The following is a 26,940-nucleotide window of genomic DNA, read 5'->3' on the forward strand; positions in this document are numbered from 1 at the left end:
GGGAAATCATTTGATTACCATTATCAGCTTAAATAGTGCATCCCTAAAAATAGCTAAACTTAAGATGCAAAGCTGTCCTCAAACCTGCTCTACTGTATCTCCCGCATGGCCACTTGTGTCCATATTTATGTAACCACAGAGCTGAAGTCTCTGTGAACTACGTTAAATCCTGTTAAGAGTGTGAAGTGTGAAGCCAAGCTAGCTTATCAGAGCACGCGGCTTACTACAGGATATTTTCACATTCTTCAAAGATTGCTAAGTGTCACCTTTTCAGGAACTTAAAAAAAAAAAAGCATCTAGATGTGAGAGGAGTTAGAAAAGCTAAAGAGCTGAACTTCTGCCACTTGCAGGAGACCGGTAACCATCCAAAAAGGCAGAACAACTGTCAGAATTAGCTGACTATCACTTTATAGTTATGACCTCTGATCTCTAATCAGATGGGCCTTTACAGATGTCACATAGACTTATCAGCTGGGCACTGGAGGTGCTGGTTCTTTGGGATAAAAATCCCACTGTGTATCCAGTGAGAGACACACACACACACACACACATAGACTTAGCGCGTCAAAAGGTGAAAAGGTAAGCGAGATAAGCTCTGCTGACAGAGAGCAGACAGAAGAAACTGCGGATCAGTCTGCGAGCTCCTCAGCAATTATACACTGACAATAACACAACATGACAGCCAGCAAGTTCAGACATGGGGCATGGCTCAACTGCTTTCAGCTTGTTGGGACTCAAACCACCGTCTCACTGCTCAACAAGGTTTTGTAAATAACAGGGGAAAGAGTGCACCGATGGAAGGAGGGAGAAACTGTAAGCTAAATTTAACAAATCAAAGAGCTAAAGTGATGAAAAACTGAATCAATTAAAACAGCATGGTAACATGCACATCTACGGTTAGAGTTTGACCCGGCCATTTCACTGGATCACCATCCTTGTCCCAGTATATATACACAGGAGCAAAATCAAGATATTGACCGAAGTACGTCCAATACCATAATGCAGTGAACAGTAAGAGAAAATGTTCGAGACACTCTGGAAATGCTTACAGTGACTGGACGGTACATCTCGGCCCAGTGGATACATTTAGGAGTGATTTGTTCCCTAGCCATACCATGGGTGTGGTAGTCATGTTTTAAAGGCTCCGATTTTGTACAATCTCGATCGGGCTAACATGTTTACATGCATTTCAAGTTGTTCACATATCAGTTTCACATATTCAGTTTCCTAAAGCAACGTAATATCAATCAGTCATGGTGAATAAGCAAGCTTGTAACTGCTTTAGATTGTATTACGACCATGTAAGGTTTATTTCTTTCGGTTTTATTGATAGTTAGGGGTTGTTCTTTGAATACAAGGAATACTGCAAATATTATGATTAACTGCAGTGATATGTACTGTAATTATCACCCTAATTATAACTCTGCTGATGCTTCTTCATTTGCCCGATACTAAAGCACTCCATTTATGCTAGATGGGCTTTTATTAGCAAACAACCTCACACTATAATCACAGCTGTGTCATACCAATGTAGACTTTAATGACTGTAGAGGACAAAGAAAGGAAACAACACCTGTAAGTGGTGCTCACATCAAAACCTCGAGACTCTGCGTTACATATGTATGCCAGCATCCTGGTAAACCTTTTGATTTTGAAGTACAAATGAGTCTTATTACAGTCGGGCCTAGGATCAGTCAGTTAATGCATGGGTCTGTCAAACAAAGGAAAGTTTGGAAGTAATACCTTATGGAAGCTGCCGTAGAATAGCTTTTTGACTTCTGATCCTTCGAAGGTGACTGTCTGAAACTCTCCTCTGTAGTCATTGTTGAAGAATGTCAGAGTTTTTCCTCCGTCTGCCAGGAGACACATAAACTATTTGTAAAAATTGCAAAAAATTAAAAGGAAAACTAAAATATATCCATCAGTGTTAAGGAAACCTGGCTGCCTAGAATAAATGCAAAAATCAACCAACACAAACCCACACAATGCAGAAAAGCTTGAAGTGTCGACTGAAATCGTTAGCTTGGGCTAACTGCCCTTTTATTGGCGACAGAGCAAAAGTCCCACAGCACACATTTGTGTGACATACATGCCAATAAAGAAAATCTAAACTCAATTTCCAACACACTTGCAATGTGCAGCCACTGGGTTCTTTGAATTTTCATTCACAACCTGACAGATGCTTGTTAGGAGGCTTCAATTTGACAAGGCAGTGGAGAAGAGTAATACATGTAGACCGTGGTGACATCATGCCGGCAATGACCTAAATACAACTCGCTCAATTAAAGAATGTGTTAATTTTGTTGTATAGAAATCAAAAAGCAACTGTAACCGTAAATAGTTTGGTATGACAGACAGAGACGTTACAGAATTTGAATATGGTTTATGTTGGTCATTTTTTTTAGGTGTTTAAGATTTGTTTTTTTAACTCTAGTGAGGTTGTTGGTACATTTTTCTGGCATCAGTTCCAGTAAGAAAGACGCACCGCTATAAATATACAACAGAAAATATATTTGATAATGCCTTTGTTGCAAGTGACACACTTTTCTACAATGACATAGAGAAATGATCTACTCTAGTCATTTCTTATTATCTGTTGATTTCACAACAGAAGTCTATAATTCAGAGCTTTTTTTCATAACAGCATTTTTATTTTTTGCACAATTGCAAAATAAAAGATGTGTTAGACAAACAAATGGTATTTGTTTGTTGACGGTAGAGCTTCTCCACTCACTGTCCAGGATGACTCCAACCAGTGGCTCGTTGTTCTTGTTGAGGATCTCCCAGAGGGCGAAGGGCTCCTCGGGAGTATCCGGCAGCACTCTGAACAGCAGAGTGATGGTGTAGTCAGACGGAAGTCCCTCAGGGTGGATGTACCTGTCAGAATGGGAAGATAAACATTGTGAAACCTCATGGACAATGATATCTTTTTATGCTAAACAGAGTGAAATATGGGTTCTGGATACAGTCAACACTCGGCTGGAGATTTCAAAGCTAGTTTTCTTTCCCAAAAGCCATCAACTAAAATGAATTCAAACAACATGCATCGGTGTCTCATCTATGAGATCCATGAAATGGGTAAAAAGAAACATGAAATGGGTATGGTACCATCTTTTATAAAAATAAAACAACAGAAAAAGTCTTCTACACCTTGTTGGTTGCGCCAGCAGAGCATCATTTTGCAAGTGGAAACAGGGAAAAGCATTGAAGGTGCCAGGAACCATGGAAACACCCGAGATGGTGTTGTATCGATTCTCTACAAGCCCGAACAGCTCCATCATGCGGAAACCTGAAGACAGACAGTGGGAGTGGTTTGTAATAAGGCCAAAGTGGTGACGAAGTGGTGATTTTAATGTCATTTGTTGCGTACAGTTTCATGCGCCAGAAACACAAATTTTAAACCAAAATGAATAATAACCTTTCTTTAAAAAAATATTTCTTGGAGAAAAGTCTGGTAATTTTAACATTTTAACCCGGTCTGAGTCCATGTGATTGTGACAGCTCCTCTTCAAATAGAGTATTACCTACAGAACCAATTATACAAAACAAAATGTCCCAGAGAGGTACCCTGTATTCTACAAAGGACAATTTTTAAGCAGTGTCTTGTTAGTATTTCATCCCCCGACTGCAAAGCTCGCTTATTAACACTAACATTCAGTCCTGTTTGTGATACAGACATCAAAGGAAAAGGGAACAGCATTTAAAGAGCAAGAGTTGACCACTATTGTAAAGGGCTGTTTAATTGAGCTTCTCTCTATATAATTGTACGGCAGACTATTTTTCTGATCTATCCTAGCAGCACCAATAGGACTGTAAACAAGAATGAGTTGGATGAATAAATGCAAAAGATGCATTCTGTCAACTCAAAGGTATAACAAATTAGGATGTAGAGCTGCAAATAAGATACTGAAAGTCTTGCATATCCTAATATTTCTGATAGTTCTATTGAGATTACTCTCATGTCTATTGTGCGTACAGTGTAAAACCAATTACAGTGGTTTGTTTATATGCTCAGGGTTTATCTTGTGTGCGTTAATACTTAAAACCATGACACACACGAGCTCAAATGTTTACCTGGAGTTGTGCTGCCACTCATCGGTATAGAGGGACAGGCTGAAAGACAAAAGAATATTTCAGTCTTGCATATAAGGAAAGTCCCATGCTGGGTTACATCTGACTTCTCTTTTACTCCAGCAGTGACTCACTGGCAGTGGCGGCCTCACACACAAAGGTCACCAGCTTCTCTTCGATCTTCTGGAAGGCGTCCAGGTCATCCACGAAGAAGACGTGTCTGTCGCTGGGCTTACTGGCGATGCTCACCAGCTCCCCATAGTCGGCGTCAGCGAAGCCGATTGCAAACACAATGTAACCTTTACAGGGAGACACAAGGGAAAAACAAACGATTTATCTTCAATGTGGGAATCACCGGAGGGAACATGCGAATGTAGATTCGAAACTAGACTAGATTTGGTCAAAGTTGTTTTTATTTAATTTGCACACACGGTAATAGTTGTGTTTGGTGGCATCAAATGCAGACATATTCTTTAACTTAAAAAAAATCAAGTGAATAAAGAAAAATGTGATAAGTCTTTTACTTCAAACTAGCTTTTATTGCACAAAAATGTAAAAAAAATAGATCCCCAAATATGCCATATCACATAAATTTCAAAGTAAAATGATTTAATTTTCTCATTAGGGATTGCCCTGCTGTGCTCTGGGAGGTGCTTCATATTGAGTAATATTTAAACTGGAGGACAAAAAAAAATCACAGACAAAAAAGAATAAACTAAATACTTGTTGCGTAAAAGGCCCAAAGAAGTAATAGAAATTTCTGGGCTTTCTCAACAGCCTCAAATAAAACCACAAACACCTTCCATCTGCATCTCTTTGGAAACTTTGTTGACGTCATCTTGGGATCGACCATCTGTAAGGACCACGAGGACGTTGGGGATCCCCCTCCTGACTCCTCCCTCTGCAGTGAAGATGTTCTCCTTCACATGCTGGATGGCTCGACCTGATTGGACAAATCAGCAAACAGTGATCATTTTTGTTGAAACTATAAATGTTGCTGTCTTACCATCAGTTTTTCTTATGTTTATTTACTTAATTTAGGGTCCTTGAAATGGATATTTGGAAAATAGCTCAAGTTTACTGTACGGCTGTACAGAAGCAGTACAGAACACCTGAAGATCCAAGTGGTTTGGAGAGGTTTGAAGGTCATTTCAACTCACATCAAAAGTCAATAGCAGAGCTGCATGTATGTATTGTGGGAAGTTGGACTTTATTTGGTTGACATATTTTTTGTTCTTCATCTTCATCACAAATCTTAATATGTTCCCTAAATGTTACATGGCTATACAAGAAATGATTGCAGATCGGGGAGAAGAAACTGTCAGTGAACTGCCCTAAAGATATTTTTTCCTGAGGTTTTTGCCTGAGGAGGAACCCTCCACACACACCAACGTCGCTTTGAGGCTGCAGGATTTCAATTTGGCGCCGGTTAAATTGCTACGTCTCAATTTTTTTGTGGTGATAACCCTTGTGGTGATTGACTCTGATTCTGCTGCCGAGTTTCCCTTTGCTGGAAGAAGCAAAACACGCAAAACATGTGATGAGTCACTGTTACAGTTTACTTTCAGAACGAACAGACACTGTTGACCACAGAATTACAGGTTTTCCACCTGATAATCTGACACAGAAGTGCAACATTCAGCATGATGACAGGCCACAGCATTTGATGCATCCCACAGTGATGTAAATAAACATCAGAGAACTGCATTAGAGCGGCCCAGCAGGGGATCCACAGGCTCAGCAGCAATTCTCTAAATGGTTTTTAAAAACATCAATGCATGAGGAAAAACTCAACTCCCGTATTTTATCCATCCGAGTTGTCAGAAGCAGTCAAGGGACAAGTTTCACATCTAATGCCAGAGTCATGAAAGTACAGAGCCACTGTGCTTCAGGGATGGTTCAAGAAGGGACACACCACCTGGCATCTCAGAGTGACTTAGAATCAAACTGTCCTCAAGTGACAAGGTGTGGGCTGAGTGTAGAAAAAGGGGGAGACAGAGAAAGACCCCTCACAGCAATGCACTTTATGCCTAAGTCATTCATGAAACTAAAATTATTTGTTGCTATTTCTTGATCATTTTCTGTCTCTTTTATATCACAGTAATATGAATAACCTAAGATGTGGAGCGTTATGTCATTTTGAATCATAGATCACTCTCTTAACTTTCATTAAATAACCTGCCATATACACATGGCCAATTAACTAATACATTTACAATTAACACCAAAGACTCTGTTTCCATTTAAAAACATTATACTATATATTGCTGTCGTGGTTCTCCTCAGAATGTGGGATCCCAATAAAAGACAAAGATAGCAACAGGCTGCCAAGCAGATTCAGTTATCAAATAATCTCAAGGCCTCTGGGTACATTAGCAGTGGCATAATTTCTCCCCAGCAGCGATGCTGTAACAAATCTGTTATCTCATCCCTGTTGGAGAAAGCGGCTGCTTTGTAAACACTGATTAATGACTGCAACTCCTGCTGCTTCCCCACAGACAGCCTATCATTACACATAATTATACGTACATGCACTCAGAAAATATATATGCCTCTGCGAGCTTCTAACGTATATGTGCAGAAGAAGAACATAAAGTTATTTCACACATGAAGACATGATAAAGGGGAGAGAGGCTTATTGACACAAAGCTCTGAAGTAAAACGTTTTCCTGCACACAGATTTAATTTTCTATTTGCAGCTGCTAAACTCTATTATTTCCAGATTCTTTCTCCGGCTGAAAAGTTGGATTTAATTTGCTGCAGCCTCAGAAGTTTTACATTCTTTCCCCTGTGATTCATCTCACAGAACACATCCTTTCTCAGCAGCCCTCCTGCTGTGTGAGAACTAGGGCTGGGCAATATGGGAAAAAGTCATATCACGATACATGTCAAACTTGAACATGACATGTGACAATATACAACTGTTTCAGATAAATACAGAACAGGTATTTTGAATTAAAATCCTACGATGCATATGTGCGTGTAAAGATTGTCTACAGTGACAAGACATTGCACTCTAACATCAACTAATCAAAAAAAGGTTTGCATTCTCCGTGCTCAAACGGGTGGCGCTGCTTCTGGTGATGAAACAGATTAGTGGTATTCCCTGTCGAGCTCGACGTAACACACTACTCTGTTTCGTGTCGGACTCCGTGCTTACGGCTTAGTAGGCTGAGTTATGTGAGGATTTTATGCAAACTCAGGACCCAGCTACGTGGGAGGAGATTCCGGTAATCACCTTTTTTAAAACCGACAATTTCGTCAGATTCAGGTGTGGATATGTCGTCGCCTTCGTACTCTGCATTATTCTCGCCTTCTTCGACCCCAGTTTCACTCATTTTCTCCTCCTTTTTCCAACTTATTTTTTTTTCTTTCTCTTTGCTCACAACAGGGAAGTGGGCGTGTCCTACCTGCAGACGGCAGACGCTGATACTGTTGCTGTGTTTACTTTTGCCATGTGACAGCGTATCGAATGTAGGTCACGAGCAGATTATCGAGATCGATCAAAATTGTATCGCGATCCCGATGAGAGATTGAATTATCGCCCAGCCCTCGTGAGAACTGAACTCACCTGTCTTGGTGTTTCCTCCCTTGTAGGAGATCTTGTTGATGGCATCCAGCAGACGCTCCTTGTTGCTGTATGAGTTCAGTTTGAACTCAGTCCGGGCGTCATCACTAAACTGGGAGATAGCCACCTGCCGTGACATAGATATAGATATTCTTTTAAATGCAAATATTCAGCTATGTGTGAAGCTTAAATGCAACCAGGCTCATTTGGGTAAACTGAAACTTTAAGTCCACCTCTCCACAGAACTCGGATAGAAAAACCTCAGTCAAACTTCCAGTGATATATATTTTCATAACGTGTCAATAATCCAATTATTATATATTTTTTTTAAAAAAGCTTTTAAATTGAGCATAACTGATGCAATCTAAGCAGAAGCTGTAATTTTTTTGTATGGTAGCTAATTACTGTTTGCTTCAACTTTATTCAAATCACAATTCAAAAGTTGGGAAATTCACAAGGGCTATATAGCCCATTTATCCTAAGGTAAATTATACCATGCACTCTTTAATTAGGACAGAAGGAAAAGAATGCCAAAGGAGAGATTGTATTAAGTTATATAAGCTACTGGAACAAAATAACATTTCCCGCGGGCCCTCTCTTTTTTTTTCCGTTTTCCTTCCTATGTCTGAACTGGGATTCTTATTTCTGTCACCATCTGCCTGAATCGTTAACTATTCTCAACACAGACAGCCTTAAGTTACGAGCCTGTGCGTCATCTGAGACATCAGAAGCATATCCTTTATTCAAAGCTTAACCAAAATAGAAATGGCACATTTTGTTGAAGGTTAGAGCGAAAATGTCTGTGGCAGACCAAAAACTTGAAAGTACAGTGTATTTAGGCCATGTGGGAGCTCCAGAAGAGTAGAGAATGTATTTAAATGACTGAGAAAAAAAAACTTGACCGCTATTACAAACATCGTATGTACTCTAGTGCCGGAAAACTATTTTCTTGGGATCTACTGTATTTGAATGCTGAGGGCAAAGCGGCCTTGGGTTTAGGTGTGAAGGGAGCGTAGTGAAGTTAGATTACAGAAGAAGACGTCTTTGGGATGAGTTGCACTGCTGAGTGGGGGAGAAGCTGCATATACAGTGTATGCAACATAATACGCTAGAAAAACATCATAACAGATGCTGGCCTCACGAAGCGTGTTGAGAGAATGCTAGAATATCTTTGTTTTTTTTCAAATATTTTTTATATAAATAATTTAAAATGTTTTATTTAATAGCTTTGATAATTTCTGTACAAATTATGGGTGTGTGTGTGTGTACATCGATGTGCATTTTATAAATGAAATATTCTGAAGCATGAAAATCTGAGTCTGTTGATAGGTAAAAATAAATTCATATATACCATTTTTGTTTTTTTTTGTGAGACTGAACATCTATTTTTTATACCCGCTTAATCCAACTCATGGTCGCAGGGGAGTTGGAGCCTATCCCAGCTGTCATTGGGCGAGAGGCGGGGTACACCCTGGACAGGTCGCCAGTCCATCACAGGGCCACACACACACACACACAGAGAAACAAGACAAACAACCGTGCACGCTCATACTCATTCCTAGGGGTCAATTTAGAGACACCAATTAACCTAACAGGCATGTTTTTGGGCGGTGGGAGGAAGCTGGAGTACACCGAGAGAACTCACGCATACACGGGGAGAACATGCAAACTCCAGCCGGGATTCGAACCTTGCTGTGAGTCACGGTGCTAACCACCACACCACCGTACAGCCCAGTTACATTAGGGAAATACAGATGGATCAAATGCTCAAATGCAATATGTTGTCTCAGTGGACAGCTCTTAAAAATGTCTTTCATTACTTTGTGTCTCCTGCCACTGCAGTGCAAGGTAACATCACAATGCATGGCTCACTGGGCACTTTGGCATCATTTCGGCCATTTGTACAGCTCCCCATCTTTATAACCTGCTGCGCGTAGTAGTGCATTTGAATCACAAATTTACCTGTGTTCCATCTGGTCCGATCCTGTCGAGAGCTCCAACAGTGCTGTACAAGAAACGGATGATCTTCAGGAAGTTTTCATCACCGATACTCCAGGAACCATCAACGAGGAAGACCAGGTCTGCTTTGGCTGCCTTGCAAACTACACGGACACAAAAAGGTGAGTGCTGGCACTACTTTCTTTGCGTCCTTACATTGATCCGCCTCACTGGTCTCCGAAAAAAGCCGACCTTTTGACTAAATTCTGATGGATGACAGCCCAGGAGTAAAAGACTATTTGATTGATTAGTCTCGAAGAGGTCCTGACTTGTAAACGATTGAAACTGCGTCAAACTCATTAAATGCAAAACACAGAGTTGCCTCTATCGCCATCAACAGTCATTTCAATCACTTTCTTTTCTCCCTAGAAATTCCATTCACAGGTCAGCTGGTGCCACATTGATCTGCAGACTAATTCTATTTGTCATCTGCTCTTTGTTTACTGCACACATTCACTCAATAAATCATATGAAAAAGGATGAAAAACAAACTACAACTGTCATCAGTCAACGTTTCTGAGAGGAAAGGTGCTAAGATGAGATTTATTTTAGTTTTGAACCGTTAAAACTTTAAACAACATTGTACTCGTTTATGTTCCAGTTAGAAATGATGGGTATGAAAGTATTTTTTAAGAAAACACTTCCTTTAGAAGATTTTCTTATGAGTAATTATTAATTAAGGGAGTCATATTTTTCCTTTCTCAGGATGTTTCCATCTCTTCCATGGGAATTTTCTGCAAAGTTTGCCATTGATCTGCCTGAAACACCTGCGTGAAAAAAAACCAATGTGAACTAAAACAACCATCTTGAACTGATCCCTTCTCGACCAGCTGACCAATCAGATTGCACTATTTTTGAGCATTAAATCAGGTCAACATATTCTAGCTGATACCGTTAATAAGTTCTACTGAAATAAAATAAGAACATGCAATAATTATTTTAAGGAATTTAAAATAAATGATTTTTTCTGCTTTAAATTTCAACTGCAATTATTTAACTTTGTGTTAATACTCTTATTAATTATATTTGCAATTCAGTTTTATATTTCATTATCTTTTAATTGAATGTTTCTTATTTTTTACTATATTTTATAACCCTGTATTAGGATATAGGATGTATAGGATATAATGCAAAAATAAATGAGTTTAGGGAACCAAGTCGAGGGAAATGCAAAAGAAAAATAACTGACAGGGACAAACGAATAAATCTATCCATAGATGGATCATAAAAAACTGAAACCGTTAAATGGAATAAAAAATTAGGAAATGAAGTTTGGAAATGAAGGCAGTATTTATTTCACATTCTATACATTTATTATTGCATTTGCTTTTATCATCATATGAGCTGATTTATAAAACTATTTGAATATATTTGTATTTATTTAAAAGAATTTCAGCATCACTCCTCCATAGGTCTCAGGTTTGGTGTGTTAACATGATCAGTACCTGACTGGATAAATAAGGAGTGTGTGCTTTATCAGCATTCATTGTTAGTGCAGAAGGTGGAAATGATACATGCATAAGACTAGAATGTGTCCCTCTGGCATAAAAAAATACCTGTGACTCATTACTGGTAAACTGCTGCTCTTCTTCAGCACAGCTGCGTGTTAATTGATTTAATTAATTGACAGCTCATGCATCTGCTGGTGTTAGAGACTGCTCGAGTCGATGCATTTAGGACAGGGACTAATTAATCTCTGGTTTATTCAGGTCAGGTCTGGTTGTGCTTGGGTTCCCTTCGGATTGCATCTCTCTCTTGTGAAAATTAATCAAGGCACTGCGGTTCAGGAAGGTTTTTTATGGATTTGTTTTGCATCCAGAATCCAATCTGTTATAATAACAGGGTCAGCAATTAGGTTCACCTTAGGCTGGCTATCTTTATCTGGGAATGTCTTACAGCCATAATAACTTATTTATTCATTTCTAACTGATGGGGAAATGGTGAACAACGATAGAATTCAGGAAAGATTTTAAGAGTTCAGTCCAGGAACATGCACTGTTTAGGTCTCCTACGTTAGACTGTTGGTTAGGAAATCATATTTATTGAGACCTGAACCATATAGCTTCATAAAAACATGCTTGGATACCAACAATTGCACATAAAATATTACCTTTAGTCAATGTGTCCCAGGCTGCTACACTACTGATGCAAAACAAATAACACGTGTAGATGCTCAAGAAAGTTTACTTAATTAATATCACCAATAAACGTCACCATATAATTAAATGTTTAAAGTCTCTAAGTCAAACTCCTCTATTTCTATAATGACTTAAGTATAACTCTAATATTTAATGTGCAAGTAGTTTAAATGAACTAATACATATGCACCTGGGTGCATGATCAGTGCCCTGTCTTGGGGGCTGGTCAGTCGGTACCACATCTATAAAGTCAGTGATTTCCATAATTAAAAGGGGAAAACATACTCCTCTTACTGAGAGCTTGAAAATGTCAAAGTCGAACATTATTTAAGACAGATGGGTGCATCGGTAACATGCAGATAAGATACTGAACATAATGGTTCTTGAACTTCGAGTGTTAATGTCTCTTCTGCCTTCACAGATACAAAACAGCTGGGGGTAATTTGTGAATGGAACTTGATTCTGTGATGAATGTTAATTAAATGTGTAAAGAAATGACAAGCTGCTACACACCAAAGTTTACATTTAAAATATTGCTTTGCATATTGTGTTACATATGTGCACATTTATTAAAACAGAAAATTATTCCTTCTTTCAGAGTCAGAATTGTGACTATATGTGCGTTACAGTTAACTTCTTTATTCATCTTTCTCATTTGTTTTATTTTTAGAATTTCTGTCCGATAGAGTAGTATTTGGATCTTCTGTCACCTGGCTTTGCTCTAATGAAGTCATTATTTCTCTATTATTTCACTAGTTCTATATTACACCATTGATATTCATTTATCGACACATTCCAAAGCGATTGCCACTGAATAGGAAGTTGCAAATCGCAAAGCAACATTGCTGTAACTCTTACAATAGCAACTTTAGCTGTGGAAAAGGCTTAATTAAAAACTAAAAACTTTAAAATTGAAAAACTCAAAAGGTATATCAAATTGTATTCGCAGCACAGAGTAAATACATTTTAGCAACTTCTGCCAGTGGCTGTGACATGCCAACAACAGTGAAACAAAGTGCCCTCATAAAGCAAGCCTCAGCACAGACTGAACACCTACCATATTTCTTCAGTTAAACAGAGAAACACCCAGCATTAAATACATCATCAGCAGAAAAAATGGTAAGAAGGGCACAAACAAGAAATCACTTCTAACCTTCCTTAGCAGAGGGGATTGTGGGCGGCGGGGTGGTGGTGGGAGGCTTGGTTGGTGCCGGCGTCGGGATGGGTACTGCATTGAGAAAATACACGCAGACACATACGTGTGAAGACATGAAAACCTGCAATTATGATCACATTCATTATAAAGCAATCATCATAGACTAAATGACCCCCACATATAAATTTCCCTCTACAGGAAACTACACAGACAACTGAGGGGAGACGTAAGCCTAACACAGCCCACACAGTCACATACATTCACCTTGCAGAATGTATCAAACGACTGCACGCAGCTGTGTCATTTCAGCTCTTGTATAATTTTGGTAGATTGATCACAGTGTCAGCTGCAGTCAAAACCAAATACCTGCTGTCTCTGCTTTCAACCTCTTGACTGGATTCTGTGTGCATGTGTCATGCTGCCCACACAACATGCACACACTTTATGCATTCAGTGCTATTTAGGCAGTAAATCAGCTACCTGAGGCTGGGAATTACCAGTGATGGCAGGTAGGGAGCGTTCAGTAGTGGCTGCCTGCAGCGGTGGGGAGAGTCATTTGGAGGAAAGGCTTTGGCTTTCATTTGCATCAAAACAAAGCCATAAATCATCCCGGAGGCTCTCTGTAGAGCTACAGTACGTCAGGGAGCAGCTCCAAGCAAACAAGCCTGCTTTAGGGAAAGAACTTTTCTTTATTCCCTCTTTTCTTGTGTCTCTGTTGATTTTTCTTTCACTTGCTTCAGCTACTTCAGCCTGACATCTCTTCAGCCTTTTGTGTTTACTGTATGTCTCCAAACAAACCTCTTTCATTTTATTTCATCCAGCTTCTTTCCTTCAGTCACTCCTTCTGTTTATCCTCACTTCATGAATTTTAGCACACTGAAGACAGGCACCTGCAGAAGATCTGACTCTGCTGATAGGTAATTTATCTCAGAAAATATGCCTAGTAAGATTTCTGCCACATTATAAATATAATAATCAGGCACTGCAGAATTTTCAAGTGAATCAACACCATTAAATATAATAAAGTACAAAAATAGAACTATGACGATATATAATAAGCGCTTTTCAAATGTGCAAATTTCCACAGCACGCTGATGTGCAGCCAAGGATGCCTGCTGCAAAACACTGATTATTGTTAAAACACACTCTTTCATTCTGTAAGACGTGCATTATTTATTGAAAACAAGAGAGTAAAACATGGAAAATCATGTTTTTTATCCCCAAGACAGCTGCCTAAAAGAGGTAACTAGGTCACTGTGCAGAGTGAATCATTTTGTGCATTTTGTTAGGTTTCACGCTTTCCTGCAGATCAAACAAAATTAAATGTGCTTATTTTCTCAATGAAAAGTCTATCTGGGGATTTTCCAAACAATGCATTGATTCATGGTCCATACTGATATTCCAATGTGAAATTTTAAACGTATCTGATTTATTCATTGATTGTTCTGCAGCTGAAGCTTCAACATGTCTGCCAGAGTGTAACAATCTTCTTTTTCTCTCTCTTTACTGACATAAACAAAGGACGTTGCAGGTACACTCTCGTTGATTTACACTCTGAAATGAGACAAAACTTTATTATTATACTGCTACATTGTTTTTTTGTTTTTTTTTGTTTTTTTAGAAAATAACTGTATTTACTGAGTATGACACATGTAGAAAATAAAGTAATAAAGCAGCCAACACTCTGTCTCCTCTGCCTTGTCTCCTGACAGTGGGTCTTGATTAGTGTTGGGAGCTGCTGCTGGAGAACAAAAGGCTCATTCGGCATTAAGGATGAGGATTCAGTTCTTGTCACTCCCGCAGGGTAAAAAGGTTTTTATGTTGAAAGTGACGTGGTGGTCCCCCCAGCGTGAATTGGCCTCTTTTTCTTTTCTCAAACAATGACAGCTGACAGCAGTTTCTGCCATATTGTAATGACACATATATGGATTACTAAATGGGAACATTGTATGGATGAGGTAATGCACAGTGTCAACAGATGTGCATGTGTGAGTTTATGCAGTGTTTCTATCAGCTGCAAATCTTCTCAGGGTTAAATCATCACACTTTCAGGAAATGGAATGTTTTACCTATAGGTATAACAGTATCTGAGGTGTTGGATGTGGGTTCCTGTGTATATTCGTGCTTACATGTCTTCACATTTGCAGTGACTGCAGGTCCTTCAGTCCCATCCTGCATCTGAGCGAACACACTGATCTTATACTCTGTGTTGGGTTTCAGGTTGTTGAAACAGTGCCTGTTGGATCCTCCACTCAGCTTGGTCTCCTGCCTCTGACTCCCTGCAGGAAAAATACAAACAAACCATGTCACAAATTTCCTTCGGGATCAATAAAGCATCCATCCATCTTATTAGCCACGTAAAGTGTGCTCTTTTTTGCACAATGTTATTTTTTTAGCATGTCAGAGCACCATGGTATTGTGTGTGTTAAACAGTGTGAAACATCTCTCATAACCATCTATCAACAAAAATATAGTTTAATAAGCTACAAATAATGTTATATAGTAATGATCTTCAGTTTTCTCTTCAGTTTGTACTCTTCTTAGTGGGAAGACAAACAGCAGGGAACATAGAAAACTGTCATGTTCTTTTTTTTCAGGTTCGGTTTAGATGTTTTTTGGTTTCTACGATTCATGTCATTTTCTGTTAATAACATTTCGTAAGATTAGGTTTGGTTATGTTTATTGCTCTTGGTTTACTCCTGTCTGTTTGGTTAGTTACTATCTTTAAAAGGGGATAGAGAATCAAAATCATCTTTTTCACGTTTTTGGTGTTAGTTCTGAGTCTCCCCGCTGTGGGGAGTACACACGAAGTGCCAAGTGTCAGAACCTCTGTTTCAAGTACTCCCCTTTTTTGAATAGCCCCCAGAATATCCCCCAATCCGTTTTTGTGAAAAAGTGATGTCACTTTTTCAGCAATCGCCCCCCCCCCCACACCCAAGTCCACAGCCACCCCGTTTCAGACACGCCTCTTCGGCGAGAAACAGGAACAGGTGAGCCTTCCAAGGCTGTGAAAGCGGACTACGATCGTTACATATTCTTCCCCCGGAAAGCAATGTTCACGATCAATGGCTTTTATTTATTTTTAACAGCATCCCCAGTACATACAACCGCCGACTTTTCCTTTGCTCTGCGCATTTCACGGAGTACAGTTTCATAAAGCTTGCACGATTCCGAGCAGCTCAGTAGATGGTCAGTTCCGACAGGGACAGACACAGACTGCAGCGAGCTGTGCGCTCTGCTGAGAAGGTGATCGGCTGCACGTCTCCAGGACTATGGGGCGAGCAGGTCGGATCACAGCTGACCCTTCTCTATTTGCACCACTCCCCTCGGGCAGGAGGCTTCGGTCCATTCGGACCCTAACCTCCAGTCACAAAAACAGTTTTTCCCCCTTGCAGTTGGACTTATGAACACTTCATAATCACCTCATAACCTGCCCCAGTCACTTTACCATCATTAAAATTGCACTAATGAAGCTGCACTGTTGTTGCTCTGTATATTGGATACTGTGTATTGTTGTACACACCTTGTACATTTTATATTCATATATTTTTATTCTTTATTTTTTATTATTATATCCTATGTTACATGTTTGCACCAAATTCCTAGTTAGGGAACACTGTTCACTAACAATGGCACTAAAACGAATTCTGATTCTGATGAGCTTTCTTTCCAGTCAGTGTATTACTCTATAGCTCTGTTTTCAGAGAGAGCAAGGGCAGCCAATCAAGCAACAGCAACCGAATAGCGCCAACACCTACCTGCATTTCATAATGAGGTTGCCAGATAAGCTCTGAAACGACGCCAATAAGGGAAAAAGACGCATTCTAAACCCAGCATAGTAACAGCTGTTTCAGAGAGCCTTTTAGGGAGGTTCTGAGCCATTACAGACCCAACCAATTTATTTTGGGCTACATATCACATCACAGAACAAGGATTAATGCCCCATTCAACCATTCTCTATCACCTTTAACTTTACTCCCTGTTGTAATTTGTAGTCTGTGCATCCTTTGTTCATTGCTGTGAGTTTTGCTTCCTGAGTGGGTTACTCTGGGTTTTACTCGCCGATCGCCACGCCTGTTCTGCATTAGTTGTTTCCTCCCTCAGATACACACTCCTTGGTTTTCCATGTACTTTGCCTGATCTTCCTCGTAACTCAACTGTATCTCCTTCTGTTTTCACCTCAGTGCTTGAGGGTTTTTTATTTTGCTTTGATTAAAATGAAGTTTTTGGCTCCGACACCTGTCTTTCCTCCATTTGTGTCTTCTTTGTATCATGGTCTGTAGCAGTCATAGCTACATTGGTCCATGGCACAAATGTAAAGTCTAAAAGCATTTCTAACATTAATACCCTTACTTGACTCCAAAACCTTTACAAGACCAGATCTACCTTTTAAAATTGTTAAAACTTGTATGATCTGTATTTTGTGAAACAGTCACGTTTTAAAACTGTTATTTGGTTGAACTTTTTCTCTTCAGCTCTCTTCTTGTTTGTCTGCACATAAAACTACATAGAATTAAAAATCTAATAGTCAGCAATAATTGACAGACCAAATCCAACTGCTGTTTGTCATATTGTTTAACCTAAGCTGATGATTAAAGGGGAAGTTTTTTTTTTTTTTTTTTTTTTTTTAAACCTGGACCTTATTTCTGACATACAATACGTTCATCTTCTCACCGATAACTGCCGCTGCAGCACAGCTCATTCACTCCGTGCTCTGTGACGGTCGGCTATCTTCACACGGAGTTTGCTACTGCTAGTTTTGTGCAACATGGCAATTTGGAAATACGCAATAACGAACCATGTTACCAGCAGCAGTAGCAAATTCTGTGTAAAGATGCTGCTGCGGCAGCGCCGGTTGATTAAGTCATCCCACTAGATGCGTGGGGGGAAATAACAACAACAATGCAGCTCTGAACTAACAGTGCAATTTATGTATTTTAATGCTTCTTCCACTCCCTGCTGCAATGCTTTTATTTTATGTAAAGCACTTTGAATTGTTTGTACATGAAATGTGCTATTTAAATTTGATTTGATTTGATTTGATTTGATTTAGTACACATTCATTCATTCATTCGTCTTAAAGTATCGGTGAAATAAAGACAGAAAATACATTATTTAGAGGCTGTATTGTCTCTGCCCTGTTCTCTCCCGTTATGTGGATATACGCGGATCTCGGGTGATCTAAATATCTTCCGAAGGACGCCGACTTTCACCAAACTGTTATCAGTGAGTAGATGAACGTATTTTATGCCAGAAATAAGGTCCAGGTTTAAAAAGGTCTAATGGTAATATGTCAAATATTTTTCTATAGGAAAATGAATTTTGTTTTTCAACTTCATCACAGAGGGCACGTGGAACATTTTAATGACTTAAAGAGCAACAGAGCTGAGCAAAATAATGTATTTGATAAAACTGTCAATATCAATATGTGGAAAAACTTCAAAATGAAGTAGCTTTAACACCGCAGGTGAACACACATTTGGTAGAAATCTAAAAAGATTTATTCATAAACGTGTGCAAAAGATGAGCACGGAAATCGAGGGTAAATGGTGAATAAATTGGTTTCAGAGCAAAGTTAGTCACCAGCCATTTCTAAATTTATATGACAGAAAAGCTTATGAGGGTAATGATTTTCAATGATTAAGTCTGTAATTATTACAAAATAAACCTGAGAACCTATGATATTTGCACACATTTCATTGCTCAAGCTGTGAGGACGGGACTTATCAGACTTATTGTCGGATAGACAGTTTTTTTTTCCATGATTATAAATCCTATTCTGAAATGTAATAAAATACAATTTGTTTTCAAACCATCTTTAATAGAATTTAAATGTGGTTTAAGTAAGGGGAGGTAAATGATCTCCAGGAAAGGGTAAAGGGATTATTTCTGCAAGCTGCAGATTAATTCAGCAATACTCTTCTGTCCTACAGAAAGATTTATCAAAATAAACTTCACAGTCTTTCTGCTGTTCTAATTTACATGCATCTCACAAATGAACCATCCCACTTGATTTTACGCCATTCCATACCAAAAAAACAGGATAACCTCGCATCGTTCCCGTCTTTCCCCTGTAGTGAACACATCCCAAGGGTAATTATATACCAGCTGTGCTGACATAAATCCTCATTTAGCTCTATTGTGTGTTGAGAGAACCAACACACTGGAGCTCCCTGAGGTAGCACTGGGAATATGCACCTTTTATGTGACGTTAATGATGGCAGTGTTATTGCTTGAAGCCTAAAGGTGATGAATAACAGCCATTACTTTCCTATTTGGTGGTTGACGGCTGTATTAAAAGTCAATCTTACCTATGAGATGGTGACTAAATGGTATACCTGTGAAATTGAATCAGGGACTCACCATCTGCTGTTTGATGTTATTTTGGTGTGGTGGAGCGTTTTTTCACTTTCAGACATATTGGAAAACACAATTATTTCAGTTGGTGGCTGCAGAAAATCAAGGAACGCAAGGAAATCCTTTCGATCAAATCAAGGTTGTTCTATCGAGGTGTTTTTGTTTTTGACTTCTAAACTAAGAGATGACCACATTAAAGTGTATGAAAATCAACACAAGAGTTTGATGTTTAAGACTCTGGGTGTTTAAAACTTTACGCTGAAATATGTGCAGAAGGTTTACCAGGAGAAAAGCATTGCAGAGCCAAGCTGCAACACAGTTTTCAAGCAAGAATCTAGTTCATTTTAGAAAGATACTGTAATTAAATAGTTATCATTTTCACAAGAGTGTGCCCCTGACAAGGCGTAAAAGCCACCAAAAACAGAAATAAAGTCATCACCAGATCGCCAGAGCAGGCCTAATGGATTGTGAAAATGTTTATTTAAAATCTTCAGTTGTAATGTTACTTTTCAAAAACATTTGGTTAAATAAAATCAAGAATTTGCAGCAATAAAATCCATTGAATAGGTCTATTCAGTTTGCATGGAAATGTGAAAGAAGGCATCTTGTCATCCTATCAGGATTTTTCCAGCTCTGTGTTACTAGGAAGAAAATGGATTGTGTTGAACTCTGATGGCTGGGCCATCTGCAGAATTACAGGCAGCAACATGATAGTAATTCCATGAAATTTATTTGAAATTAAATGAAATTCACCAATCATACCTTTTCCCTAAATGGGTGGGCTGGGCAATCACAAAATGTAAGACAATTTCCACCACAAATATAAAGCTACCTGAGGGATTTTCAGTGTAATTCTTAACTGGAAAAGTGATCTGAACACTTTCAGCTTAAATCTGCATCATTGCTTTTCTAAACTAAACATGACATGCATTTAATAAGATCAATCTCAAATCAGTTAATCTATTCTTGAGTATGCAATTACAGGTCACTGGTGGTTGGCTTGTGTGTGTGTGCTCTCAAACGCTTTGAACGCTAGGTTTTCTGTGCTCAGCTGTTCAGCATTTCAGCACCCAAGTGAATGCTTAAATTGTCTGACGGTGCGGTTATTGGCCAGGAGGAATTAGATTTCCGTTTTTTTGATAATTACACAGTTTTTAAATCACACTGCCAGACTATCTCCTGAACTTTTGTTTTAGAGCTGAAGTGGTCAAAGAAGACTTTGGCTGTTAGACAATTCTATAAAAGGACAGAGGCAAGGTTTGATGGTGCTGTCTCCCCTGAAGTTGGAAAAATGTGTAAACAACAAATACATTTCAAAGCAACACTAGAGAACTTTGTGAAACTTATGTCTACGTGCATCTGACTTGTTTCGGAGTACACCAACCTTTGTTATGCCTATTGTCGGGCATGAAACTACCCTGGGGGCTGACATACCACTCATAACTTTGGTTTCCATCCCTGCACCACACTGCTTTGCTTTACATTTTTTGTGGGCTCTTTGTAGCATCTTCAACTTGATAACAAATTCACACGCATGGCTGTACATGTGCAGGGCTCACACACTGGTGTTTGTTTTTATGACGGTGCTGTTACATTACACATCTGTAGGGGAAGCCAAAGGGCAAAAGATTTTCCAAATTATCTAGTGTTACTTTAAATAGGAATGTACCTAATCTGGTAAAACTCTGCCCCCTTTGTGGTGATCATTTGTGAACAACCAAAGTTCCAAAATCAGCCTTTAAAAGTAATATTCACACTTAGGCTTAATTGCCATGTACATCTGTAGTGACTTATGAGGGCAGCACTTATCTCCTCTTTTCGACACCTCCACAGGGAACTTCAAACAGAAGCAGTTTTGCGAGCACTTTCTCGCAATCAGAGAACAGGCTGCAGGTGCAACCCAAAACTACAAACTCTGTAAAATTCTGTGAAGATTCTTTAGCAGCTTACCTCCCAGAATAGACTAAACAGGGCGTAATTACTGTCATTCATGTAATAAGAACATCTCATCACTTGGCAGTCATAATACCAACCTTTTTGTCTTTCTCCCTGTATTCTACCTCAAGCAGCAAATGTAAATGTCACCATGAGCTGTGATCCATAAGCCCTTCTTTTTCACAGAATGGCTCACTGTTTGATTGTACAGCTAAACCTTTAAGACTGCCAGCATGTCTGTAATGGGATACAACAAAATCTTTGTCATCTCTAGGGATTCAAACTCCTCCTCATGAAAGCATGTGAGCATGAATGAGTCTCCTCCCCACTGACTCAGATATGCAGCGTAGGAGCTCAATGGGAAAATGTGAGGAGGAGATTTACAGCTGCACAGACAGCATTAAGTAGCTGCAGTGATGTGCAGTCACGTTTTCTATATATCATAATTCCGAGAGCCAGAGAACAATATGGTGGTAGAATAGAAAAAAAAACAACTTTTGCATGACATCCTTCCAATATAAAGACATGGGGGATTTCTGTTACACTATTGAGACAAATATGTCATCCAGCTAAGAGAAAACTATACTTAAACAGATGCACACTGTGAGCTAAATATTTGTTACAACAGAAAACCTCAAAATCCTTGTGTACTAACTTTTTGAGAATCAGAACTGAGGATCAGGATAAGTTTTTTATGTACATTTGAAATGTGAAATTCAGAAGTAGACACTTTCACAATCTCTAGTGCTGTTTCTTATCTGTTTGAGATTCTGCATCACTGAGTCTAGATGTGTTAGGAATTAGAAACCTGTTTTACAGAAAAGTTGGGGAATTAAAAAAAAAAAAATCAGTTTAAACTTAAATCTGTAGTTTTTTCATGAGTTTGAAGCCATTGAAATTTGGACTCATTGTACTGAATTTAGAAATTGATGCCAGCAACACGCTCATAGTGAAATGAATAAATAAATAAGTAAAAGATTCTCTTTATTTATTTATTTTTTTAAATAACTTTGGTCTCTCAACATTTACAGAGCATAACATTGTGAAATGATTCAGGGAGTCAGGGGAAATCTCAGTATATGAAGGACAGGGCCAGAAACTACTTTTGGATGGCATTCAAGCCTTCAGGTGGTATTGCATGAGAAACCGTCATGCCACCATGATCAATGTAGCCATATGGGCTCAAGAGTACCTTGGAAAACCATTTCCAGTCAACAGTCTACTGCTGCATCCAGCAATGCAATCTGAAAATATGACGCAAGGAGGAAGCCATATATCAATCCAGACACCGCCAAGTTCTCTGAATACAGGCTCATCTCAGATGGACAGAAAGACAGCAGACACGTGTTCTGTGGTCAGATGAGTCAATGTTTCAGACTTTGGAAACACCGATGTCTGAACATCTGGATGCTCTGTACAACTAGCAGCAGGCGTAATAGTCACAGACTGTGTGTCTGAGCCCGGAGTCCAGATTGTTACAGATAGAAAAGCTATGGAGCATCAGGAGGAGGAGAATGAGACAATAACAAATTCTCCTCTGAAAAACTGCAACATTTTGTATCCGCAGTTCCAAACGCAGTTGAAAATTGTAATGAAAAAGTGGAGTGATGCAACACAGTGGTAAACATGTGTTTGAAAGTTAATCAGTGTTGCTGGCTTCACATTTTAATCTACAGATTTAACTTTTTCTTGCATTCTAGAAAATTTCCCAACTTTTCTGGAAACTGGGTTTGTATTAGGCAACAAAAAGCTGAAAGGATTTCCAGTTCCACATATATCAAAGAGCCAGAACTATGTTTTTTTGAGTTCCTTCTGCCCGCGGTGTGTCACATATTACATAATAGGTCTGCAAAGTTACACAGCCCAAAGTTCAGACCAATAGATAAATCAGTAGCTAAAATGAATTTATCACTACTATCTGTCAGCAGTGCAGCCCCAGCTATTTATTTTACTTCTTTCATTTTTGCTAATGACTGTTTCTGAATCAGGTCAAAAGAGCGGAGCAGCGTGCACATGGAAGAAGCTGTCCTCAGTGTGTGTGACTCAGTAACACTTAGTGTTAAAGTTGTGAAATGGCCTATTTTAACCTAAAACAGTCATTTTTCTTGCCAAAATACAAGCAAACTCTTATAGAAAACTTAAAATAATATAAAACTTTGAACTCAACTAAAAGTTCATATCGTGTTTGAACCCCAAACTTTGGATTGATAGTCCTGTGTTGGATCTGCTCATCCCCCTACAGCCTGAGGGATTTGTCTGTCCTTATTCAGCCTCACTTTTTCCTCAAGTCTCCCTGTCAGAAAGGACTTAAAGAGATATGGAGCTTTTCAGGCAGAGGTTAACAAGAAGTCCTCCAGCAATGTACCATATCAAAAATTAATGCAATATTTGAACATTAAAGCAAGTCAATCTATTTTTACGAATCTCAAAAAACTAAATTCTGAACTTGTAAATATGTGTCATTTAAATAAACTAAATGCGAGATATAAATGTATAAAGTTGTTAGAGGATCAAATAGAAGCTCTTGATTGTTGATCGTTGCTGCCATGTACATCTAAGGTGCTCCATGATCTTCACTGAAACTAATTCTGTATCTTATTCTAAGGGTTTTCCCTTCGGAGAAGTCTGACCCGGAGAATTACAAAATGTATCTTTGACTGAGTGAGTAAAACATTCTGAAAGAAGAACCAAGGTTGGGACATCAATATAGATGGATAGAACAGGGAAATATTTCCTTCATCCCCGTGGGGGAAATTAAAAAATTTGTTAGATGTTATACATATATATATTTATCATATATCATATATTAGGTTGAACTACCATAAAGAGTTAAATTAAGAGCTGAACTTTCAGTCACTTCTAATTTACAGTGCAGCTGAGTAGGGATGGAAATTGATAATATTTTTACGATTCCAATTCCATTTTCGATTCTGCTTAACGATTCGGTTCTTTATCAGTTCCCTTATCGATTCTCATTTGGAGAAAAAGGACAACAAACCAGTCGATAAGCATCAACTTTGTTTAGTTTAGAAGTAACACGAGTCATGACCTTACAAACCCAACAACGGTGAGGTCCACAGTGGTCTATCATGGCCTGGGTAATTTAACTCTTCCCTGCTCTGGTGAAAGGAGAAGCTGGAGGTAGACGTAAACTGGGGCTAGTACCACCAGCCTCTGGCTCTGAGCCAGTCAGGCTCTGCCTCTCATGATTTCATCTAAATGTAATGCCTGAGAAGGCATTCATTTAACCTTAACCGTTACAAACAGCAGGTTTTACAATGAGGCAAATGGTGCTAACATGATAGGCAGTGTTTGTTAGTTAGTTAGTTACCTGCAGTGTTAGCCGAGGACATGCTAACGTTGCTAACGTTGCTGGGTTCAGATTCACCAACGTTGGTCCGGAGTGGATTGAAAACGCGACATTCATTCATAGTTATTGCATGTTGGTAGTATTTCCTCCCTTTGGTGAAATATTCACTTTGCAAGTTGCCCTGTTGTCGTCTTTTTTAGGGATGTGTAATCAAACTTTCGAGTGTTTGTACCGCTTGGGCGCCATGTTTACTGTTGACTGCTGGCTGCACTGGACTCGCCACGCAACGTTGCGTGGTGACGTCATTCGCGCCCACTGGAATCAATAAGGGAATCGTTTGCAAAATTGCCAAATGATTCCAAGGAATTAAAACACTGGGAACCGGTTCTCAACAAGAACCGGTTCTCGATTCCCATCCCTACAGCTGAGGTACAATCTTAAGATTGCAACGACAGATACAACATGCAGCTGGAACTATACTCACGAAGCAGAGACTGAATGGCCAGTCTGTAGGAGCTGGCGTGTCGATGAGGCTGCCATTGGGTACACACACTGTTCATCCTCACTTGATATGTACTCAGGTTGGTCACCCCGAGGTACACTGTAGGAAAGACAGAAAAAAAGTGTCACTGTTTTAGCTTTTTACCAGTTTGTGTTGAGGGGATTTATATCAATACATTCATTTTCATATAATAAGAATGTTTTGCTCTGCACACAGTTTGGGTTAATAAAGAATACAGATTCTTTGATTTCATCAACAAATTGTTATGTAACAGTCAGTCGTGGCAGATCTTGTTTAACTCCACTCACTTTGCCCCAATTCTTATATCGTGCCTCTGGACCGCTAACAGAATTAGCAATGTGACATTTTTTTGTGGAACTTTATGGGGGCTTTATATTTATAGGGTTTTGTGCATTCTTCTCTCCACACTCCTATAACACTGCCACATATAACTGTACTGAGCTCACATGAGAGAAACCACATACAATCATGTATCCAGATGACGGACCAAAAAAGCGTGTGGCTTGTTGGTTTCAAGGACACTAAAGTGCATTTTTATGAAGTTATTTGCAGACATAGGGTGAAATGCAGCTGCATTGTCTTTGCTCAGTAAGCATAGCTTACGTACACATTCCCAAACAAACCCACACAGTCTATTTATGCAAATGAAATGTATGTGCTTTCAGTGTCTGACTTCTGAAAGCAGCACTTGTTCTGAGCTGAAAGACATTAGCATGTACGTTTCTGTGAGATGGTAATGGCCTTGTACATCTCAGTATATTTTTGCCTCGCCACTGACAAAATAGAATATTTTCAACATGAGCCAAGTACCTAATCTACATGATTTTGACCTTCATACAAATGTATAATTCATATCTGCATATTTTTCCTGTAAAAATCTCACCATATCGTTTAGTGAGAAAATCAGAGGGTTTCTTTATTCAGCCGGTCTACAATCTTATACAGAAAACAAGACACGAACCATCAGGCCTGGATATATTGTTCATATTCTTGTGTTTATATTCCAAATAAATTATTGGTAAATTCACAGAGAAATTATTTGAGAAACATCTGCCGTAAGTTTCCTGTTCAAACAGGTGGATAGTAGTTTTGGGATTATTTCTTTGAACAATAAAAGAGATAAAAATACACAGCGCTTCAGATGGAGTTCACCTTCACTGTAACTATCTAGAACAGCGTTAACATTTCTTATGAAGTGACACCAATTCACTCGCGCTTCATTTTCCCCTCACCCAAGATGCTACTTACATTTGCACACTCCCAAACCTAAAAGAGTGTGTAGCCTTTCTAAGTATAGAAGCCTTTGACTTCAATTCCGCTTCACATTTGGCTGCTAACTGTTGAAGTGCATGGACTATCAAGTGTCATCAGAAATACTGCTACAGCTGCTACTTTGTGTTTTAAGGTGTAAGTAGATGACAAAAAATTGCTCAGCTTTTGAGTACAGAACCCCACTTAAAAGGAAAAAAAATTGCAATTATCCCCTTTAATCGGGAAAATATTTAAATCAGTGTGAATAGAGTTGATCATTCTACAGATATTTCATAGCAAGCAAGGTTGCATACTGGCATTGGTTGCTGTTTCATTGTTTGTTGTTTGCCTTCACTTTACCTTCTACAAATTTGCTGATATTGAAAATATTTTAAAGTACACACAGTGATGATATCTACACAAAAAGAGCAATCATTTTGGATAAGTCTGTGGGATACCTTTTTTCTCATGCTGTACACTCTACCCAGGTGCCACTATAGACTATTTTCAGCTGCGAACCTGGGAATTTTTTTGCTTTATTTTCTGGACATTCACTTGTGGTAATGAGGTAAAAATTCTATATTGATGACAGCTGATACCATCACTTAAAATATGGCTTTCAATCCACAAATA

General features: G+C 38.9%; 1 protein-coding gene across 4 annotated transcripts in view; it reads right to left on the bottom strand.

Annotated features, from left to right (window-relative positions):
• Positions 1-26,940, bottom strand: part of col14a1b (collagen, type XIV, alpha 1b) — a 138,511-nt gene that overhangs the window by 26,734 nt on the left and 84,837 nt on the right. For all 4 annotated transcript variants that reach the window (XM_075449034.1, XM_075449033.1, XM_075449035.1 and 1 more), the window contains exons 23-33: positions 25,018-25,134; positions 15,061-15,210; positions 12,929-13,003; positions 9,602-9,741; positions 7,643-7,766; positions 4,871-5,014; positions 4,206-4,370; positions 4,075-4,113; positions 3,151-3,289; positions 2,735-2,877; positions 1,744-1,853 (exon numbers count right to left, since the gene is read on the bottom strand). In XM_075449034.1, the coding sequence (XP_075305149.1) occupies positions 1,744-1,853; positions 2,735-2,877; positions 3,151-3,289; positions 4,075-4,113; positions 4,206-4,370; positions 4,871-5,014; positions 7,643-7,766; positions 9,602-9,741; positions 12,929-13,003; positions 15,061-15,210; positions 25,018-25,134 (1,346 nt within the window). The remainder of the gene's footprint in view (positions 1-1,743; positions 1,854-2,734; positions 2,878-3,150; positions 3,290-4,074; positions 4,114-4,205; positions 4,371-4,870; positions 5,015-7,642; positions 7,767-9,601; positions 9,742-12,928; positions 13,004-15,060; positions 15,211-25,017; positions 25,135-26,940) is intronic.

This window comes from Odontesthes bonariensis, chromosome 18 (genome assembly GCF_027942865.1).
Source record: "Odontesthes bonariensis isolate fOdoBon6 chromosome 18, fOdoBon6.hap1, whole genome shotgun sequence".
NCBI lineage: Eukaryota > Metazoa > Chordata > Actinopteri > Atheriniformes > Atherinopsidae > Odontesthes > Odontesthes bonariensis.